Below are 22,035 nucleotides of genomic sequence, written 5' to 3' on the forward strand. Positions count from 1 at the left end.
AACTATATAAAGCAGCAGCTTTTTTGAAGTTCATACCTGACGGATGTCTGATTATATGACGGATGTGTATCGTAAATGTATGAACGACGAAAAAACGCATCGTCTTGGTTAGGTGTGAATGATTGAATGTTTTATCGTACATATATTTGTCTGTTTAGTCGTTACGCGACCGATAATATGCGACGCATTTTCCTTCAGATATGTACATTAACAGCTTCAGGATTATTTAACGTTGAGACAATGTTGAATGCAAGCGTTTAACTAGTCATTCATATAGTCTCGAGAATGTCTATATAATTAATGACTCTTGTAAAACTGTCATAAAAGATCGTACTGACACAAATAAAATTTACCATTAGTTTGTAGTGTCGTTGCATTAGAGACGAGCGGCGGCGGTCTTGGACCAGCCGTGACTACAGGCGGTGGGACCTGCGGCCGCGGCAGCCGCAGCGGCGCCTGCGTCATCGGCGGCTGTATCGGAATGTACACCATCGAGTTCTTGCTGTTCAGCTCCGAGCGACCCTCGTCCGCCTTCTTAGGCTGAGGGAACGTCTTCTTAGCCCGAGGACGAATCTCAGGCTTCGGAGGCGTCTTCTTAGCGTTCAGCGGCGTAACAACAACCTTATTTATCCGCACATCGCGTAAACTCATCGTAGAATTCGGCAGGTTTTGTGGGTTAACCGGCCTTAGTCGGAACGCGTTCATAAGATCCATTTTTTCCATATGCCTGTCAGCGTCGTCCAGATCGATAGGTTCAGCCTTAATTTCTACTTGCACTTCCTCGTTTGCGGGTCTTTCTGGTGAGGTCATTCTCGCGAACGCTCGGACACCGACGCGGCCTACGACCGGTTCTGCGTCACTACGAAGTTTCTGCAGTTTTGACACGGCGTCCTTCATTGTGTTCACGTTATCAGTACTGGTTGGGGTGAAGATGCTGGAGTCTGATGTAGCCTCTTCTGTGATATCTATAGTGTTCGCGTTGGTTGTAGTCTTAGTTATCGTGACGCCGGTCAGCTGAGCCGTGGTGGAAAGGCTTCGAACACAGCTGATGGTAGGCATGCCGGTATTGTTAGTGGTTACTAGTGCCTTCGCAGTCTCACGGGCTAATACAGCAAGTGTCGTGTCGTCATCGAATTGCAACCGTTCTTTCACAGACTTCGGACTCTGCAGTTCTGAAGGTTTAGGCGAACTCTCTGATTTCGATTTGTCCATGTCTGTGTCTTTAGAACTACTTTCCTTGTCTTTCTTATCTTTAGAGTTAGCTTCACTATTCTTTTCAGATTTCTTTTCGGCTTTTTCCGATCTTGTGGAACTAGTACTGTTGGTCGACCTGCTACTTCTCGAATTTCTTCGCTTCTGAGACCTAGATCTGCCTTCTTTAGTGGGTTTATCATTAGGTGTTTTATCCATTTTCTCGTTTTTTGCGTTAGGCGTCTTTTCAACTTTTTCAGCTTTCGAATTTGGTGTCTTATCAACTTTTTCAGCCTTTGCAACAGGGGTCTTGTCAGCTTTATTGGCTAATTTCTCTGCTTTTGCGTTTGGTGTTTTTTCTACTTTTTCAATGCGAGCAGACTTCGGCCTGAGCGGCGTAGTTTTTTCTTGCTCCTTATTTTTAGTTGGAGTAATAATTTTAGCTGTCGTGTCTTTATTAGAGGAACTATTTCTGGTGGTGTGTCGTTTTTCTTTTGTTACTAGCGCTATCCTTATCGGCGTTACTCTTTGGGCTTTATCTTTGTCAGTACTGCTGGTTGGATCATTTTCTTTGACCCTAGTCAGTGCATCATTTGTTTTAGTTGGAGTTGCTTCTTCTGTAGTTTCTGCAGGTTTGTCAGAGGTCGGTTTATCATCCTCCTTGCTGCTGCTAGGTTCAGCAGCATCAGTCTTAACTTCTTCAGTAGGCTGTTCGTCGAGTTTCCTTCGTTTTTCATTGGCACTACTGCTGTTGACACCACTGGATTCTATGATAGTGATGACAGCTTCCTCGAGCTCAGATCTGCGCCGCTTTCTAGAATTGGTTGCACTGGATGACTGAGCATCGTCTTTTGCTTTGACTACTGGCTTATCGACTTCCATTTCCCTGAAACATACATTATATTCATTAAAAATTTGATCAGATGTTGTTTATTCGTTTTGATCTCGCATACAAAATTAAATAATACACGGTCAAATCGAGAACGTCCTTCTTTTCGGGAAGACGGTTAAAAACTTACTTGTCTACAGTAGTATCGTCATCCTCCATTTTAGCTATTTCGGCACCGTCCGCCATTTTGCGCGACTCCACATTGTTTGTATCTTCACTTTCACTTACATCACTGTAACAATAAAATTAGTACTGATTTAAATATTAATTTTTTCATAGTTTAGTGAGACCAAATCCTCAATTAAATGTCCTTAATAATTTTTTACATGATTGTGCAAAATCAAATAAAGTTAGAACATATTAGTTCATGGTTAGCTGTGAAATCAGTCACCATAAAGGCCTATTCATATATAAGCAATATTCAATGTCATCTTTTAAAATGCGTGGATAAACTATACAAGACTAGCGTTGCGTATTTTAAAATAGGCAATGTGAATGAGAAAAACGAATTAGTCCGTCTTTTAGACAACCTTAAAATAATATACACGTATTTTTTCTTTTCTCTCACAAACAAATAACAACGAAGATATCAACACTTTTTAATTTTGTGTTACATCACTTTTGAGTACAAATTTTACATAAACGTGATGTCACGTGCCCCCATTCTTAAACTTTGTTGCGTTATATATATCTTTAAAAATATGTATTTTTTTGTTAAAATAAAAAAATACGTGTCCAATATATTTTGCCAATCTAAAATGTGGACTAATTAGAATCGATATTTCTTAGCCCTATCATTACGCCTGTTCATGTAATATCAGTGCTTATAGTGTATTTTTCGTACAAACCTGTGGACTACATACCTGTCTTTGTTGAGAAGGTCATACAGTCGCTTTAGTTCTTCTCCGTCACTATCCGAACTATCCGACTGGAGTCGCAACCTAGTGATATTTAATCATATCTTGTATTCTTCAGACTTTACTTATAGTGTTTCTTATAGTCAAGTGAATAGAGCTTATGTTTGAACAGGCCTTGGGATTTTTACTGCTTATTGAAATTAAAATCTTTTTTAAGCTTAATAATACATTAGATTATTTTTTTTATTTTTGAGACTTCTAGTCTTCTTATGGCTTTTACGGTGAGATTCCGCCAAAATTGACAGCGCAACCACCACATGCAATGCCGTTTACTAGAGCGAGTACAAATATTTGTGCGCCACAGAGTAGCACACTGGAGGAATCTACTAATAATTTCTAGAATAATCTGTTTTTAGAACAATAAGTCCGCGCATCAGCTGTATTCTACAGTATTTTCTAGATAAGGGTTTGTAAATAAAATGAGTTTCGTTACACAGAAGCCAATGTACTGTTAATAAGTGTTTGGCATACGAACCCGTCGTTAAATGAACTCTTTGAGCTCTTGGAGTTGGACCTGCTCTTCTTCTTGGCGACGACCGGCGACGCTTTCTCTTTCACTAGCGATCTCACTTCTCCCTCGAATGTAGGTATCTGGAACAAATTACAGTTTTGGATAAATACCATGTGGTCACAAGGCCGTGGAACATAATATTTGATATACAGATAGCCCAGAGCTCGAGAAAGGATATAGGCTACTTTTTACAGAATTGCGGGAAGTGGACGTGGGTGAAACACGGGGAATATGTTTATCGCTATGTTTATAGCTATGTTATATTATCGTTAGTTTGGTGATTATAGAGGTTCCGTCCCTTTATAATATAACCAAATTGAATGGCTCCAGAGCGACTACTTGACTTTATATATGCTGTCTTTGTATGTAAGGAATAATCAAATGGTACTTACCATCATTTTGAGTTGCTCATTCATTTTGCTGGGATCGAATTGTGTCTTGAAAGGCGGGTAAACGAACCTCCCGTACTTTCTCGATATATTGCGAATGTGTTGCTCTGCTTCCTAAAAAATAAAAAGGAGTTAAATGCTGGAACTGTTCAATTAACTTTATAACTTTACATGTAAATCAAACATTATAAAGAATGAAGAAGTCTCAGGAACTACTAGATCCATTCAGAATAAAATAGCTCATTTATTGTAGAAGCCTATGATAGCCTACTTTTTATCTGAGGAATAGTTCCCACTGGATGCGGTTGAAAGCGCTGATAGAAGCAAGTGGAAAACTAATCTCCTTATGTTTCGAATCTCTAAAGAAACATTATTTCATTACCATGCAATATAAGCTCACCTTCATACTATCAATAATATCCTGTCTCTTAGTTCTAAAGTTATTTGGATCCTTCTCGGAGTAGAGGAAGCAGTCTTTAGCCGGCACCCAGGCGCGGTCGTGGGCGCCGAAGAACCGCACGTCGACCAAACCTGCACTGTTCACCGACATGCCTTTTGCTGGCCAGTAGGGGAAGCCTGGAGAACGATGGACTTGGATTAGTATTTATGTACTTCGAAAAAAAGCTTATTCCAACTTATTATAAAATGCGGGCTCGAAAAGTACAGTCAACTTTCTTTAAAATCATGGTTCAGTTCAGACCTAGCACTAAAGACTTTTTACTTTTTTAAACCAGGTCAAGGTGAATTGAGTTTTGTGGATTAGCAAAAACTTTCCTGCATGAGTTAAACATTATTAAAAAAACTTCTTAGGGCCAGAGTTTTTATTTCTAATCAAATTGAACTACAAACTAGCAAAATGGTTGAGTACAGTTCTAATACATGAAAAATATCTATGGAATTTTGTACTCTAACGAATGTGAAAAGTACTTAATCTGTCCTAATCTCCTCCAGAGTACATTTAAGCAATTTTTTAAAAGAATTACCATACATAGATCAGACTTTTCATAATACAATTTTAATGTGATTTTAGTTTAATTCTTTAAACAAAGACAAGACTTCATCACGCGCAGCACTTCAACTACGACTTTCTAAACAACATACATATTTATTGATTTTATACCTTTCAACTTCGCCCAAAACAGAATATGCGGCGTGGTACAGACGTCGGTGAACCACGTGGGCCTGCGGGCATGCGCGGCGGCGTAGCACTCGGGACAGGCCTCGATCTCGCCCATCTCCGCGCGGCACGAGCGGACCAGCGCCCGGGCGCCGGCCGTCAGCTTCGACTGCACTGTTGAAAGCATATCGCCTACATTTACGTATGTAGAGCTTTAGATTTGTATTGTAAAGGAGCTGTTTTGATGCGATTTTACAAGAGTCCTGAGTAAGTTTCTTGGTGTACCAGGATAAAGATAGCCTGTACTGTTGTCTCCAAAACTTTTAAGACAATAGTTTCAGATAAAGGACAATGCTCATGAAGTATGAGAAAAAAACCCAGGCCCGGCGCAAAAGAAATGTAACTCAAAATATAGGTAAAAATAAGTAATTAAATATTACATAGGGGGCATTATCGAAATCAGTGGCTATATGTGTGAAATTGCTATTCGAATTTTAACATCTGCGGTACATTGCTACTCAAGATTTTAGAGGTAACATAATGTATTAGTAAAAGGAACAGCAAACAGATACAGTTGTGGTTTAAGAGTGTACATAATGACATGTTTATAGCAACTTCTCCACTATTCTACCTACTTTTACAAGATAATAGGATGATAGAACTAAAACAGGATATGAATGTACTTTTCATTTTAATAATAACGCTTAAAAGTCATCGATTCTTTATTTCTAACACGACGAGATCCAAAAATGTTGCGGGAGGCGCGAACTGTTCCTCATGTCTAGCCCACCCTAAGTAATGTAAAACGCTCATGACGCGATGACGTAGGAGCTGCAGCCTGTACTTCGGTATTGATTTATCTTTTTGGAGAAGCTTATTACTTGCCATATTACTTGTTTGTTGTTTCAGATAGAACTTTAAATAAACTATAAGCCCCAGCTGCTCATGTTACCCCTTTAAAAAATCAAATAGCAATTTCATACATATAGCCATTGAGATGATGCCTCCTATGCAGTATTTCATTACTTATTATTACCTATAATTTGAGTTACTTTTCGTTTGCGCAGGGCTTGGGTTTTTTTTGAGCATTGTCCTTTATGTGAAAGTGTCGAAACATATTGTTGCATTTTTATTCTACAGTTGTACTGATGTATTGCTTTAGAGCTTGGCTAGGGCCTCTTTCCTTCTAAGTATGTGTAAAAAAGAGGTTTTGCACCACAATGTATCATCTTAATAACAGCCTTGTTTCATACACTTTTAAAGATAAACATCTAACTAAATCGACCTTATGAAAGACAGGAACAGGCATTTTATCATTGTATGTTAGATACTTAACTCAGGACGCAGGCAAAACCGCGGAAAACAGCCCGTATACTAAACATTAGTAAGATGATTGTCACATCACGCTATTTACGTCATCCATTATATCGTGTAATCTAATCATTTATTCCTGACCAGTGTATTATTGTCGACGATACAATTACAGCAATTGCAATGAAAAAGGTATGGTTGCTCATTTTCCTTAATAAATACACAACTTTAAATAATTAGCTTGCTATTTCGCTCCACGGCTAAGCACAGACTTCTTCCTTTGCGCAATTCTGAAGATAATGGACGATCAACTTTATCGCGAGTGAATATGAGCTCACAAAAGGTTAAAATTATTAAACATACTTTGAGACTATACCTATTTTATAAAACATGGTGTTATAACGAATAAGTTAAATTTAACACCATTTAAATACATCATTTTCTTTAGCACGTGTCTGTTTAATATTTTAGAATTTTTATCTTAGTCAAGAACCATACAGAAAGTATACTAACATGTGTTAAAAATAATACTGTTGTGCAGTATCCACTGAGCGTCGGCTAGGAAGGCCTCCGTGCTGCCATACAGTCCCTCGCCGATGTTTTGACTCATTAGCGATAGGTCCATAGGATGAACCACGTATTTGTCGTAGTCGGGGAACGCTGCCCGGTCTACGGCTTGCATGAATGGCTCGACCTGGAAGTTGAAGAAGGCATTTAGTACATTGGTGTGGGATTCCATTTATTTTACGTTTGCTTGGTTAGTTGGCTACTAAAAAGGCAATTTTTTGGGTCTGTAATCGAGATAAGACTTCGACAGAAATCCGTCACATTGAGACATTCCAAACAGCCAAGACTGTGTTATGTTTTTGGTTGCTATTGCTTATCAAATGCAAGTTACCCAATTGATTTTTGAACTTTTCCTTTTTAGTCGCATGAATACGAGCTTGTAATACTTTTCCACATGGAAGATTTAATATTTGTCAATACCATTTTTCTCATTGAGGAGAACTAGCCTATTTACTAAAATATTTTTTATTTGCTGCAATGCTTCAGAAAAAAAAGAACAGATTGAGAATATTTTATCGATGTAATCTTGAAAATGTTTCTAGATCATCACTATAGAGAGCGATGTGTTTCGTATAGGTAGATAGATAGCACGATTCAACGAAAAAAGAAAGGCGTTTAGTTTGTCCCAGTTTGCGCCTACATTCGTTCAATGCGAAACATTTTCTAGATTGGTGTGGCAGACATGTTGTGCAGGTATACCAACCTCAGCATTTCGCATGCAAATGATTGATTGCTTAAAGGAATTTCGAGATACGACATCCAAGACTATTATTTAAATAATTTAGGTGTATTGCAGTACTCATGATTTTCTAGTAATTTCACGATAAACACGAAAATCAGTACTCATTCTGCCAGTATGACAAACAAAATTCTGCTAACACAAAAGCATGACAAAATGATGAATCAAGAAAATGCATTGTACATTACAACGACAATACACATACATAATACACGCACACGTTTATTATTAGCGTCGGTGGAGCGAGACGGCGATATAGTCGTCGTTATTGATCGGGTGTTAGAGGGAGACGCATTCCCCGTGTGTCGGGGGTCCGCGACGACGTAGATAAGTGGCAAGGTCAGGCCGTCGTGTCCCGCGTCGCGTTCTTACAGCGCTACATACATTTTAATATCTGCCGCGCTGTTAGTTCATGCGTTAATCGGGTGAAAGTATTCCGCGGTTGTATGATGCCTTATTTTATTAGCAGTAGAACGAGTATAACGTTTTTGGGGATTCTTACACTATTATAAGACGAAAATGAGAACATGTATTTTTGTATTTCATCTTTGATAAGGATGCTTGCTTATTTATTGTAGAAATCAAGTACATTTTATATTAAAGACAGTAACATATAATAATAAGCTCTTAACAAATTCGTATAGTTACGATCGCTCATCCACGATATGCATGACACTATTAGTTAATGAGTATGAAAATCGTAGTTAGTACATTAATATACAAACAAATTACCCCATTGAGATCCATCATCCTCTCCAGCGCATGCTTCAGTAGGTCACACAGCATGCCCAGGGATATCTTCTTCATGGCTGGCGACCTGGAAATATTGATAATCAGTTGTAATTAATATGGCAGGTAAAGCATGGTTGTAGGCTTGTATAGCAGGGTATTTACTGAGGAACTATTTTAAGATTTATGTGATTAGGTACATTCTGTAATAATTTGGATAGTAAGTTGAAATCAATGTGTACATAGTACTCTTGTATGGCAGGGTAAATCATGACATGGACATAGTTTATCTACTCTGCAGCTACATAAAACATTATAATTCTTTTAGTAGGGATTTCTAAGTTTATTTTTAAATATATAGGTACCTTATTTTATTTTTAATACAAAGACAAATTCTGCTCTATTATTATTTTGCTTGGGGTCAACGAATTTGCAATTGCTCCTGTTAATTGTATAGGTCATTGTTTTAATTAATTTTGTTGCGAAAGCCAGCCAGGGGTACACTTACACCCATTTTTTAGGATCAATAAAATCTCCTAGTGTATGAGACAAAGCATTTCTGAGGTCTAAATAAACATTATTCATATTTTTGAGAACTTTGAAAGTATAAGGAAGTGTCACACTTACAAAAAATTACGCTAGGCGATAACCTACATAAATACGCGTTTTGGCTAAATTACGTAGTTATTATAACTGTTTTACAGCTATATTTTGCATAGCAAACTGTAATAAATTCTTATATGCTTGCAATGTTAGGTGGATTTGAGAAAACTCTGATAGGTGGAAACAAGCAGAATGGCATAGCTCTGTTATTATCAAATTACATTAAATAATAGAATCGATATGATATGTAAAGTGGGTAGACACTGTCTTAAGGTGCACTTAGACCAAAATAACAAAGAACTAGAGCATTCTTTTGTCCTTCTTTCTAACAGAGTTTCAATGAATATTTGCCTTTTTGGTTCTAATGCACCCTAAAATAGCAGAGCAAAGGGACAAACTGATTTCAAAGTAATCAACAGCGCAGCCATTTAAGATGAAGGAGCATCCATATAAATATTACCTTGTCTCTGAGCTTTCCGCTTGCAGTACAATCATGCATTCTGGACAAACCCAGTTCTTCTCCACATTAATCTTGTTCCTCTCGGTGCCCGTCAGGCATTTGTAATGGAAAGATCTCGGGCAGACCGTGCAATGCATTGGAGGATGCAACTTCTCATTAGCCTGCTGTTCTACAGCCCAGTGACACCGCCAGCAGTACGGGTCCATGCGAAGCTTATTGCTTTTCTCTACAACCTGACAAAATAGAAACATATTAAAGTATCAAGTTAATACTTCTACGGTTGTGTTAGTTACATTACTTATAACTCAAGAATGACTGAACCGTTTAAGCTCAAAATGAAAATCATAGGGGAGGAAGCTTAGAACGCGGGTGAAACCGCCGGCGGAAGCTAGTATATGATATGTCACAGTATACTTCAACAAGACTATTTTGGTAATATGTTGATTAAGTACTACTATTTGATTTTGATCTACTAGGTACTTTGAAAGTGTAGTTATATGCTAGAATTTGATTGCATAATGAGCAATTACTTTTCATTATATTTAGTACTTGTATAATGAATAATAGTTTCTACTAACTAACCATTTTCAGGTATTAAACTTTAGCAGACCCAATTTCCTGATATTTATTGTGACAAGTGAGCAGCAAAGGCAGCCATTTTGTTGTTTATAGATGTCAATAGGTATACCTTACTTATTAGAAAAAAGTTACTGGCTGATAAACATGATGAGCAAAAAGTCTGCACTACTGCAGCTTTTCAAAATACAAAAATGTCACTGGTATGATGAAAAATGGGTTCTATGAAGATTCACTATTTAATATAATCAAAAAAATATAATTAACCTTTGAATGATTCTGTTATCAACAATACCACAAATATAGTGGGCTCTTTTTAATAATGAGACATTGGAATTTTAATATTATGTTTGATTTAATCATTTTACTTACCATTTGTTCAGTCTTTTTGACCTTTGGTGGAGTGCCTCTGGCAGGCTCCAATTGCTCTGGTTTTTCTTTACTCTCCACCTCATCTTCTTCATCATCTGAATCTTTTTGACCCTTGCCTGTAACTGAGTTTAGGAACTGTTTCACCTTACTTACAAATTCAGGATTCTGTGACCTCATGGACCTCTTCAGGACAATTCTTTCAGACTTCTCGCTACAGTTGCTCTTTTGTGAGTTATTACTATTCCTTCTTGCATCCTGTATCTTATTAGGCTCTAACAGAGATGAATTCAGGCTTGAACTGGAAGTGTCTAAGGCAGACCTAGATTTCCTAGTTTTACTTGTCAGCTGAGTACATTCACTGATGATCTTGGACTCTTTTGCAGAGTTAATCAAAGATTTTAATTCTCTACTAATGCCTTTATGTTCTTTCTCTGATAAGTCAGACATTGTTTCAATTTGAGAGTCATTTGAGTTTTCAATAGTGATATCCGCAGGATTGGCAGTAGTTGTATTTATAGTGTTTGTGTCATCTATTTTATTAGTGCTATTGCTCTGGACTTTGCCATTAACTGATGTTTTGTCAACCAATAAAGGTTCTTTTGTTGCTGACTCAATAGGCAGTTGCTCCTTAATGGGTGACTTCTGATCAGGTTTATGTACTTCTTTGCTTGGAGATTTCTCTGTATCAGGTTTGTCTTCAGCTTGTATTGGTGAAGGTTCTGGAATAGATGAGTCAACAGCATCTTCTTGTTGTATTTCCATAGGAGATGGAGAAGTGATAGTTGTGCTCTCCTCTGGGGTCTCTTTTGTGTCAATCTTGCTTGGAGAATTTACTATTTCTACATCTTTAGTTGGAGATTTAGCTGGTGACCTTACTGGAGAGTTTGTTAGAGACTTCAGAATCTTCACTGGAGACTTTAATGGCGTCTTTACTGGTGACTTTGCAGGACTATTTGCTGGAGATTTTTGTGGAATCCTAACAGGAGATGTTTGTGGAGTCTTGACAATAGATTTTATGGGTGTGGGAGAACTTACTGATGAGTTTATAATCTCTGTCTCTTTCTGTGGAGGTTCCTCTTCAGATATTATAACTGTAGTTATTTCTTCCTCGACTGACGTCGGTTGCTCTTCTGTTTGTTCATCTGTATGAGCACTAGGCTCATCATCCATTTTCTCTACTACTATGATCATCTCGACGTTACCGTCGGAGCCTGTCACCTCCTGCATCTCTGGCACATCACCAGTGGTGGACGAAACGTCAGTCTCCATGTGGGGCTCCGTGCTCTCCTCCATCACCTGTGACAAAACAAGCACCTGGTATTTTTAGCTTGACCTTTTGTGATGTAAGAAAACGTGGTGCTTCTAACATGAACAGCAGACCAGCGTCATGTCCTAACAATAGACATCTGAATATTGAAGGAACCGGTCATTACCCAAGCTCAACCACCCTGCCAGCTACTTACATACCTACTTTCAATACAATCATACAAATACATAGGCAGGCTTACCACACGGTTTGTTATTTTATATACACTTCACGTACACACTACACTCTATTCACCAGACGCGGTAACGGCTGTATCTTATTCATACGGCTTCTGTTTTAATTAGCAATTGTTTTGTGATCAAAAAATATCACCAACCAACGAAAAAATCCACACATCGCCATCGCACGTACAGCTACGTTTAGTTTTTATTGGTGATCCGACAGATGGAGCTGCAACAGCCAACGTACGAAATCACCAAGCGTACCAAAAAGTTTCGCTTTATCTCGCTTCCACAAGCTTTGTATATCTCTTTTGGTTGCATTGGAAACCTGATAGTTACATCTCGCTTTAACACGCCGGTAACGGCTGCGCTAATGTTGTCAGAACTCTTCTAATATAAAGTATGAAGTTAGATACAGTCTGATTTTACTTTAAAATTCAAGATTGCCTGATCTTGTATTTGGAAAGATTTCTTCATTACTTCTAACTGCTAAATTAAATTTTAATCGTAATATATTGTAGGAGTATGGTCTTTATTTCTAAATTATTTGATATAGCCATTTTATTTATGAACATGACAGCTGATTGCCAACGTAAAAAACGAATAAAACGTAAACGTCAGAGGGAGGTTTAGCTCAGATGATTATTTATTATTTTACAAATATTTATTTACTGAGTATTGGTAATTAAAATAATGGAGTTTATTGAACTGATACATATAAACAAATTGGATGGTGTTATCCTCAAGTATCCGCACCAAGACAACGTGGATGGAACTGTGTGTATAACTGGGCATCATCTCATATTGAGTTCGCGAAAAGAAGGCGTTCACGAACTATGGGTAAGTTTAATTGCTTTATTTTATGTACCTGGCTGTAGTTCAAAGTATATTCTAACATAATGAAGCAGTAATTGGTCCGGATATCGATTATACAGTATGTGTAGGCTGTAACCATATTGGGTACATTTTAAAGGCAATCAGCTGATAGCATAGTAATTTGTTGGATAGTTATTATTGTTTGAATTAATTACACTTTTTAAAAAGCTCGGAAATATCAAATACATAATATAAAGTAAATAAATCTATTTAAATACTTGTCACAACGTTTAATTTTTTTTTAAGAATACATACCTATGTTAAATTCATTTGCAGTTTCTGGTTAATCACTTATTTTATTTGATAGATAATTTGATATTCTGATGAGCTAAAGTGAGGAAACTGATCCTTATACAGGACATTTTTATAATCTAGTTTTATAATATCCATAATGTTTCTGAGTAGAAAAAAAATATCATAATATAAAAAAAATGTTATAATTTCAGCTTCTTCATAAGAACATAGACAGTATAGAAAAGAAGGAGAACAAACCAATCAGTGGAGTCAGCCAAGGAGGCTCTCTCTTCCTCAAATGCAAAGACTTGAGGATATTCCAGCTAGACATAGCTACTACCAATGAGTTGAACCAAATGCAACAGACACTGGAAAACTTATCCGGATTGCAGGATCCCGGCCTGTTCTACCCGTTCTTTTATAGACATATGCATCCTATTGTGGAAAATGGATACACACTATACAGGTGATTAGTTTAAGAACTGTAGTGATAGATGCTTTGCGAGTTGCCAATTTTGTCATTCTCAACTATCAACATGTATCTATAGTTCCAGAAACTGGCTTAAATTTTTAAGCAACTTCCGAAAAAGGAGTCTGTATGTATGATTCCACTATGGATTTAAAACTACATCTCAGCTGCGCAAAAAACTGTAGCCATAAATACAACAATGCAGTTAACATTAGAATTATCTGTACTTCCTGATTCCTTTTGATAAACATTGACACAATTTAAAATTAAATGATGTTAATGCAGTAGCTATAAAACATAATCGAAATTAGAATCTCCTCTCTGTAGTCTATACTAATATTATAAAGAGGAAAACTTTGTTTGGTTGTAATGGATAAACTCAAAAACGACTGGACCGATTTTAAATATTCTTTCACCATTAGAAAGCTATATTATCTGCGAGTAACATAGGCTATGTTTTATTCCGGTGCGGGCAGTAGCTCCCACGGGAGCTACGCGGGTGAAACCGCGGGAAAACGGGTAGTAAGTAGTTCTTTAAAGAGAAAATCAATTTTTTTATCATTGTTTTTTTATCTTTTATTGTTTTTTTACAGCATAGAGGGTGAATTCACAAAAGTACTGGCGACAGAGGAATGGCGCGTTTCCCGCGTAAATCAGAACTATGGCGTATGCTCGAGCTACGGGAAGGCAGTGGTGGTGCCCAAATGTGTTGATGATGATACTCTAGTTGCTGCAGCCACTTTCAGGCAAGGAGGACGGTTTCCTGTGCTGTCTTATAGGCATAATAATGGAGTAAGTGGTATTGTGATGTTTTTAATATAAGCTTGGTATTTTGGCAAAAGCGATTTGACTCCAATTTACTAGTTCTGGTAAATAATAAATGTATAAATAATCCTATTGTGACATTGGTAGTGTATCAACAACATGAATATCCTGTCAGTGTAAGTTCTAAAGTTCCATTTAATTTCAAGTCATAGGATCTAATGGATGATGTGTAAAGCATAGTTAAATACTTAATTTTGCATTTGTGGTCTATGTTGTATTGATTTACAAAAATAAAATATTGCTTTCTCTAAATGAAACTAATGCCTATTATCTCCTAGGCAGTACTAATGCGCGCTGGCCAGCCTCTATACGGTCCAAAGCACCGGCGGTGTAGACCTGATGAGGCGATACTTAACGCTGTGGTGGCAGCTGGTACCAAAGGCATTATATATGATTTGAGGAGCTCTAACTCGATATCACAGCAGCAGAATAAAGGTAAATTACAAACTACATAACATAATTTTAGTTTTTTCCTACTTATTGTCAGTATGTCTCAAACTAATTACTGAAATTACTATAAAAGAGTAATTTTGAAGTCGTGCTATTTATAACTCAAGATTTGATCTAAATCGATTTGACTGTAAATGGATGTCGATGTTACATGCCTATATTTTAATTTTTGTTCCAGGTGGTGGAATAGAAAGTAATTCCAACTATTCCCAGTGGAAAATCTACAACAGATCTATGGATGAGGTGGACAACCAGCAGCCTCTGTTAGATAGCTACTCTAAATTAATAGATGGTAATCACTATTCTTTACTTATGTCCACTGGATTGCCTTATATGACTCTTGTGCTAGAGTAAAAAACATGACTCCCCATTATTTCATACATATCGTGCTGTTATATTGTGATAGCTTACAACCCTAAAATAATTGGCATACTTGTAACGAAGTAAGTCAATTCATGTTATCTGGTCCCGAGCCGCGTCGGCAGTATATTGTCGTATTTTTTCTAACAACAGATATATTTATCAATTAATTCTCTTTGCTCTTTAATATACAGCAAAAAATAATATGTATTTCAGCATGCAACGACCGTGAGATATCGAGTGACAAGTGGGTGTCGCGGCTGGAGTCGTGCGGCTGGCCCGAGAGCGTCCGCAACTCGCTGCACACTGCCTGCATCGTCGCGCAACATATACACCAGGTATGTGTCCAGCATGCAACACCGTGAGATATCGACTGACAAGTGGGTGTCGCGGCTGGAGTCGTGCGGCTGGCCCGAGAGCGTCCGCAACTCGCTGCACACTGCCTGCATCGTCGCGCAACATATACACCAGGTATGTGTCCAGCATGCAACACCGTGAGATATCGAGTGACAAGTGGGTGTCGCGGCTGGAGTCGTGCGGCTGGCCCGAGAGCGTCCGCAACTCGCTGCACACTGCCTGCATCGTCGCGCAACATATACACCAGGTATGTGTCCAGCATGCAACACCGTGAGATATCGAGTGACAAGTGGGTGTCGCGGCTGGAGTCGTGCGGCTGGCCCGAGAGCGTCCGCAACTCGCTGCACACTGCCTGCATCGTCGCGCAACATATACACCAGGTATGTGTCCAGCATGTGAGAAAAAGATGGCTAATATTATAGAGGAAACCAGTTCAAAGATTATATAAAGTTTAAACCCCAAAAGCAGTTTCACTAGTTTGACATTTGACTGCTCATGCCATGCAAATGAACTCCCTATTTATAGCTTTTATCACATTAGCTTCTACCAGTTTAATCCGCTTCCTGAAAGAACTGCTTCCTGCGTCCGTGTAAACACCTTATATGCTCTTGTAATGTATAAGCTTTATCACTGTCAAGTTTTATCAAAATCCGTACACCATACATATATACAAACATTCGCGTTTAATTATATTAGTAAGATTTATTAACACTATCCTTGTGTGTTTACAGAAGGCGGAGCCCGTGTTAGTGCACGGCACGCGAGGTGAAGACGCCACACTGCTGGTGTGCTCTCTAGTCCAGATCATACTCAACCCTGACTGCAGAACTATAAGGGGGTAACGTAGACTTTTTGCTATTACTTCTCAATATTCCACAATAGTCATCATATGCCTAGCTTTTTCCTAACTATGTTGAGGTTGGCTTCTAGTCTAGCCGTACCAGTGTTTTGCATGGAGCGACTGCCTATCTGACCTCCAATCCCAACCTGATACGCCTTGGTGAAACTTGTCGGTTGTTATAGTATTATATCAGGGCAAAATCACATCCTAATTCTTGAATTTTGAAATTGGACCTTGTTTTTTTCAGTCTACAAGCCCTTATCGAACGCGAATGGGTACAAGCAGGCCACCCTTGGTACTCCCGGCAGCGTGTCGGTCCATACGGTCCCCCGACCCCTCGGGCGGCTCCCACCTTCCTGCTGCTGCTGGACTGCATCAGGCAGTTTCTGGAGCAGTTCCCCTGCAGCTTCGAGTTCCGACAGAGCTTCCTTATCACGCTGTTTGAGCACTCGTATGCTAGTCAGTTTGGTGAGTATTTCGATTTTTATACCGTTCCTATGTTCTATGTTAATAAATATGAAGAAAGATATTATGTAACATATAAAAAAATATTATGTTTTATATGTTAAGAAATATGAAGAAAAATATGTTATATTAGTTATGGGAGATAAAATTACCATTCCTACTGCAGGTAAAGTCATATTATTTCTTATGTTGGATGTTACTAGGTCTCAAAGAAATACGTTCTAAATTCGGATAAAAAGTAGCCTATGTCCTTCCTCAGGCTTTAGACTGTCTGTTCAGTCGTTTGGCGTGAAGGCGAAACAGACAGACAGAGTTATTTTCTCTTATATATAAGGAGCGGAATATTTACTCAATATATTTCCATTATCACAGTCCTAATAATCTCCGTTCCAGGTACATTCATGTGCGACAACGAACAAGAACGCGAAACCCGAGGGGTCTACACCCAGACGACCAGTCTGTGGTCATGGCTGAACCAGCCGGACGAGCTGCCGAAGTTCATCAACCCGCTGTACGACCCCACGCCCAACGTCATCTGGCCATCAGTGGCGCCCATGAGCTATGTTATATGGGAAGGTGAGTTATATCCCCCTCTCCTCCCAAATATTCCTCCCTTTCCACTTCAGGTATACATGATCATCTGTCTAGTCCCTTGACAAACTAGATGGAGTCAGCTTTCGGTATAACTAGGTGCTGCTGAGTGTCAAAATTCTACGTCCACTGACTCAATTTCCAGTTACCTCTTAGAAAGACCGGTGGTCAGATTTCCTGACTTCTGGTAATTTAGCGTGACTCTTTAACAATTTAGGAACTCATGACGAAATAGATAACTAGAGTCTGCGGTCGTGACAGCCCGTACCAACACACTGGCAAGAGTAAAACGAAACACAATTGGTGTCAAACCCTTGTCAAGCCGTTGTTTTTGACTGTTACCTTAATACTACCTACTTGTTACCTTAATATTACCTCTAAATGACCAATAACCCTTACTTCTAGAGCTATACCTCCGCTGGCTCGTCCAACAGCACACAGAAGAACGCGAGGAACAATACAGGCACATCCGCGCTCGCGAGCAGCAGCTCCGTGCGCACGCGCAGCACATGCGCCGCGAGCTGTTCGACCTCGCGCAGCAGTACTACGCGCACAATATACACGATAAGTAACTAACAGTCAGTATGTATGGCCGTAACCAATATTCTATAAAATAAATAAATTTCCTTGTCAAAGACTCGCAGACCGATCGACCATAAGGCTGGAAACAGTGCTCGACCGATGGTCAACGCTTACGGTACGCGTGTGATTTAGTATGTGACTCGGTCTGGACGTACGGTCAGCACTGACCGTCGGCCGAGCACTGTTTCCAGCCTTAGGGGGTAATCATGACCATTTGTTCCGTGTTCCGGAAGGCACGGTAAACTGGTGGCTCCCGGCTGTCATTTGAAAATCTTTGGCGATGGTTATGGGTAGTCAAAAGATGGAAAGTTTGTCAATGGGTCTTACCAAGGGGCCAAGGAAGAAACTTGCAAGAATTCAAAACATACCTTAAAAGAGATTGAATATTGACATTTGCCATACAAGTAATGTCTAATTCGTATTTCTAGTAAGCAAAACAAAAGAGAGATAGGATATTGGGAACGGCCGCTAGTGTAGATAGATTAGTGCTAAGCCTGTAGAATTGTAGATAGCCTAAAAATTACGTCACAGATTTTGGTTTAAATATGTGACGAAAGACCAAAGAAGCTGCGTGTGGGTATGACTGGAGACTAACCGCAGACTTTATATGCCTTGCCATAATGAGCACTTACAAGCCTAAAAAAACTGAATGTTTGCATATGCCTATGCCGTGAAATCACGTGTTTATACACATAAATATACAAATCCATCTCAGATGTCTGAAATTCAAGATACTTGTTGATAATGTCATTGCCCTGTACTTCTAGGGACGTTTGCCTCCATTCATGCCTATAAGCTTCTCATATAACTCCCAAACATTATATTACGCAACGATAGTGTTGGAAAAGCTTATTGAAAGAGTATATCGACATTAAAATACTCGTTTTTCGAATTTTGCTGAACAGCTGTGAGCTTAAAGCTATGCTGAAGTGCTTTTTAGAAAAGGTCTTCTTCAGGAGAATAAAAATGATAGCGATATTATAGTTAAAGGATGTTGCCAAATTGATTCAAAGATAGTGATGGGATTTGTATTTTAACACTGGATTGTAGGCAAGTAGGAAAAAAAAATTGTTGCCAATAGTCACTTTCCTGATGCAGATAGAAAAGGAGTATTCTTGTATTGTTGTTTACTTTGTACATGACATTCAGTATAAACCGCTAAGGCCTAAAGTATTGAGACCAATCATTACTTAAATAAAACACCAATATTATAAACTACAGTGTATTAGGGCAGCGTTTTACATCAATTTAATATGGACGTTGAGTATATAAATAAACTTTTCAGTCATTTTAAGGTGAAATTTTCTACCAATAGTATTAAAATATGATCGTTTGATGCCAGGCTTAAATATGTAAAGTTACCATATTAAAAATAATCATACAATATTCGTACTCGTAACTCACACACTTATAAATAAATATTTTTAAAATTAAACTTGGTGCACTAAAATTTATAGATAATTTATAGGAGCTTTTGCAGTTTGATATGATATTTAAAGTAAAAGATCTGAACACTTAATGCTACTTATAGTTGTCTATTGTACAGTTATTATAAAATTTAGAAACTTATTTCTTAGCAGAACTATGCTCCATTAGAGGCGGCACTTAACTACAGGAAAACCATCTTGATAGAACTTTTTGGCACAAATACACATTAAATAAATAAACTACAGCTTAAAATAAAAATCAATTGATGGATGATCATTGCTATTATGTATTTACATTTAGTTAAAACAAGATTGTAAACATTTAGTTTAGTGCCTACTCAAACGAAGTATAGATTCTTGTCTATCCCTGTTTATATCTAGGACTTCCAATGAGGTACTTAACCTTTTTTGGTGACATACCGTCAGTTGCACAAAGCTCCATTAAAGTTAAAGCTTGTTTAAATCTGTTGCTGACTCTTTCTTTGTCAACAAGATAAAAAGTGTCAATATATTTAATGAAGCTTTAACTTTAATGTAGCTTTGTGCAACTGGCGTATAACACTGAAGTTTTTTGTACCCATTTTTCTTCTGGCTGTAATAAAAAAGGTTAAATATACCTGGATAAAATGAATTAGTCTACTTAAATAACGTATTTTAATGAACCAGTCTGAGCTTGTTATCTTGCTAGGCCTAATATTATTATTACGGTAGTTTTAAGGCACCGCTTATACACCAATGACATAATAATGCGTAAATATAATGATAAAATAAGACTGTTGAGTATCCCTGTATTAATTATGAAGAACTTATGAAGTTGTCTATACAAATTAAATAATCCATTCAGGTATTAATTTGTTTTGTATTTTTTTTATGAAATAATAATATCCATTGTTTTAATACGCCATGTATATGAAAATTTTAAAAATCTTGTCATTATCATAGATACTCTGATTGACATAATTATGTGGCTCTCTCAATGTTGCCATTTTTTTTTTAATATTTTCTGTGTCATATTTTACATTCCATCGGATGTGTAGAAAATGTGTATATAATTTGTAAATTTTTTATTGCTATATTTTTTTAAGTTTTAATTTTTACCTTTGCAAGACAATTATGCAATTATTAAGCTATTAAGAGATCGTTAATGTAATGTAAGAGGGACATGCTTATTTATTTATAAGGTAAACGTAATGGCCTATAATATTCGTTTAGTGTTAGTAAATAGTAGTTTGTGTTAATGTACAGGTCATTGCTTAGATTACGTTTTAAATGTTCACCAATTAGTAATGGCGGTAACTCGAATTAGAAGTTGCCAGTGCTAAAAATATTGCAATGAAATAAATTACTTGCCAAATTTCCTCATTTAATATTGCGTTTAAAAACATGATTAATGTCAGATAGATATTTAAAATCTCAATAAACAAGGAAAGCAGATTGTTTTTATCCTAATGTTTTATATAATAAAATAACCCAACTAGTATTATATTGCACGAACTAGTTACCTTATGATTTCCTTAAGCATAACTGACCATGCGTCATTTAAAATTATTATGCCTTAACAAAGTCCAATGGGGTGATGAGAACGTCATTAAATACGGAATTTAAGATAAAAACAGAGTACATTGGACTAAAATATCCGAAGGCTTAAAATTAGAATGTATATTATATCTAAATTAATGCTAGCTTTGAATATTGTTAAAATGTGATAAAGAATTTTATAGATAAGTTTTGTGTGAATCGGACTTCGATTATCAGGAATGTTATCCTCTTAGAATGAAATGTGTTTTAATGATATCTTAAATGAGTAATTTTGAATTAATTTAAAATGTAGCGTTAAGCTCTGTACTGTAGCATTATTTAAACCCAGGACCGTAAGTTCTAATATGAAACTGACAACGGTTTTCGTCAGTCGTCAATGGCTAACTTCAGGGCAGCACTATTAGAAAATCCTACTTACGTATGCGTGGAAACACATTTTATAATAAGAGGATATATTTTATACCAAGTACCTAATAAAACTGCCACAGCATAAAACTTCGATACGTAATGTGTTCAAATTAATAACAGAGTTCCCACAGTAATCAGTAAAAATATGTATTTAGATTGATTTTGTGCCAATACATACAATGGGATGAATAATTATGGGAATTACACCAGTTTTTCTAATAGTTATTAATCTAAGCAGATTACGTGTCAAAAAATAAATTTACCAATAGTTTTATTTATATGTGTATATGCGTAATGAAATTAATTATAAATATTGTAATGTACGTACTTATATGCAAAATTATTTAATGTCAATTTGAGATGATATGAATTTATTTGTTAGTCAATTAAATATTACACTGCAATTGATTTGGATTTTGTATTTTCTACAATGAATGCAAACCTTTATTTATTTTAATTAAGTAAATGAATTTTTCATGATAACCAAAAAGTTGACAATACTGAGTTGGGAATAGAAACGACCACTTATAACTAAAAGGTTAAATATAAAACTCTATAGTGCCTGTTACAAATGACAATCCAATTATTTATGGTAAAGGCCCATACCATACTTAAGTATGCCACAGCACAATGTCACAGTACAAAGAGTATCAACAATTTCCAAGTAAGACATAATTATGCGCGCAAGGACTGCTGGACATTCAAATGATACGTTTTTATCTAGCGCGCACGCGCATACCACACACACAGAC

At 37.2% G+C, this 22,035-nt stretch overlaps 2 protein-coding genes across 11 annotated transcripts in view; one reads left to right on the top strand and one right to left on the bottom strand.

Annotated features, from left to right (window-relative positions):
• The window catches only part of LOC110370634 (MYND-type zinc finger-containing chromatin reader ZMYND8), a 64,657-nt gene extending 52,505 nt beyond the window's left edge, over positions 1–12,152 (bottom strand). For 7 of the 10 annotated variants that reach the window (XM_064034663.1, XM_064034667.1, XM_064034666.1 and 4 more), the window contains exons 1-12: positions 11,880–12,092; positions 10,372–11,667; positions 9,424–9,656; positions 8,364–8,448; positions 6,839–7,019; positions 5,018–5,206; positions 4,298–4,473; positions 3,901–4,011; positions 3,473–3,588; positions 2,944–3,021; positions 2,211–2,312; positions 354–2,077 (exon numbers count right to left, since the gene is read on the bottom strand). In XM_064034663.1, the coding sequence (XP_063890733.1) occupies positions 354–2,077; positions 2,211–2,312; positions 2,944–3,021; positions 3,473–3,588; positions 3,901–4,011; positions 4,298–4,473; positions 5,018–5,206; positions 6,839–7,019; positions 8,364–8,448; positions 9,424–9,656; positions 10,372–11,664 (4,288 nt within the window). In that variant the 5' untranslated portion in view covers positions 11,665–11,667; positions 11,880–12,092. Of the gene's footprint in view, positions 1–353; positions 2,078–2,210; positions 2,313–2,943; positions 3,022–3,472; positions 3,589–3,900; positions 4,012–4,297; positions 4,474–5,017; positions 5,207–6,838; positions 7,020–8,363; positions 8,449–9,423; positions 9,657–10,371; positions 11,668–11,879 lie in introns of all 10 variants that reach the window. The other 3 variants (XM_064034664.1, XM_064034668.1, XM_064034669.1) reach the window with 3 other exon arrangements.
• A 201-nt stretch (positions 12,153–12,353) lies between these two features.
• Positions 12,354–21,691, top strand: LOC110384485 (myotubularin-related protein 9). The gene is made up of 10 exons (XM_049842140.2): positions 12,354–12,699; positions 13,182–13,435; positions 14,032–14,230; positions 14,542–14,698; positions 14,892–15,005; positions 15,290–15,411; positions 16,162–16,268; positions 16,519–16,739; positions 17,130–17,312; positions 17,733–21,691. Exons 1-10 carry the CDS (start codon positions 12,553–12,555, stop codon positions 17,897–17,899), a joined length of 1,671 nt encoding a protein of 556 aa, XP_049698097.2. The 5' UTR covers positions 12,354–12,552; the 3' UTR covers positions 17,900–21,691.
• Positions 21,692–22,035: the final 344 nt, after the last annotated feature.

The sequence above is a fragment of the Helicoverpa armigera genome, chromosome 5 (genome assembly GCF_030705265.1).
Source record: "Helicoverpa armigera isolate CAAS_96S chromosome 5, ASM3070526v1, whole genome shotgun sequence".
NCBI lineage: Eukaryota > Metazoa > Arthropoda > Insecta > Lepidoptera > Noctuidae > Helicoverpa > Helicoverpa armigera.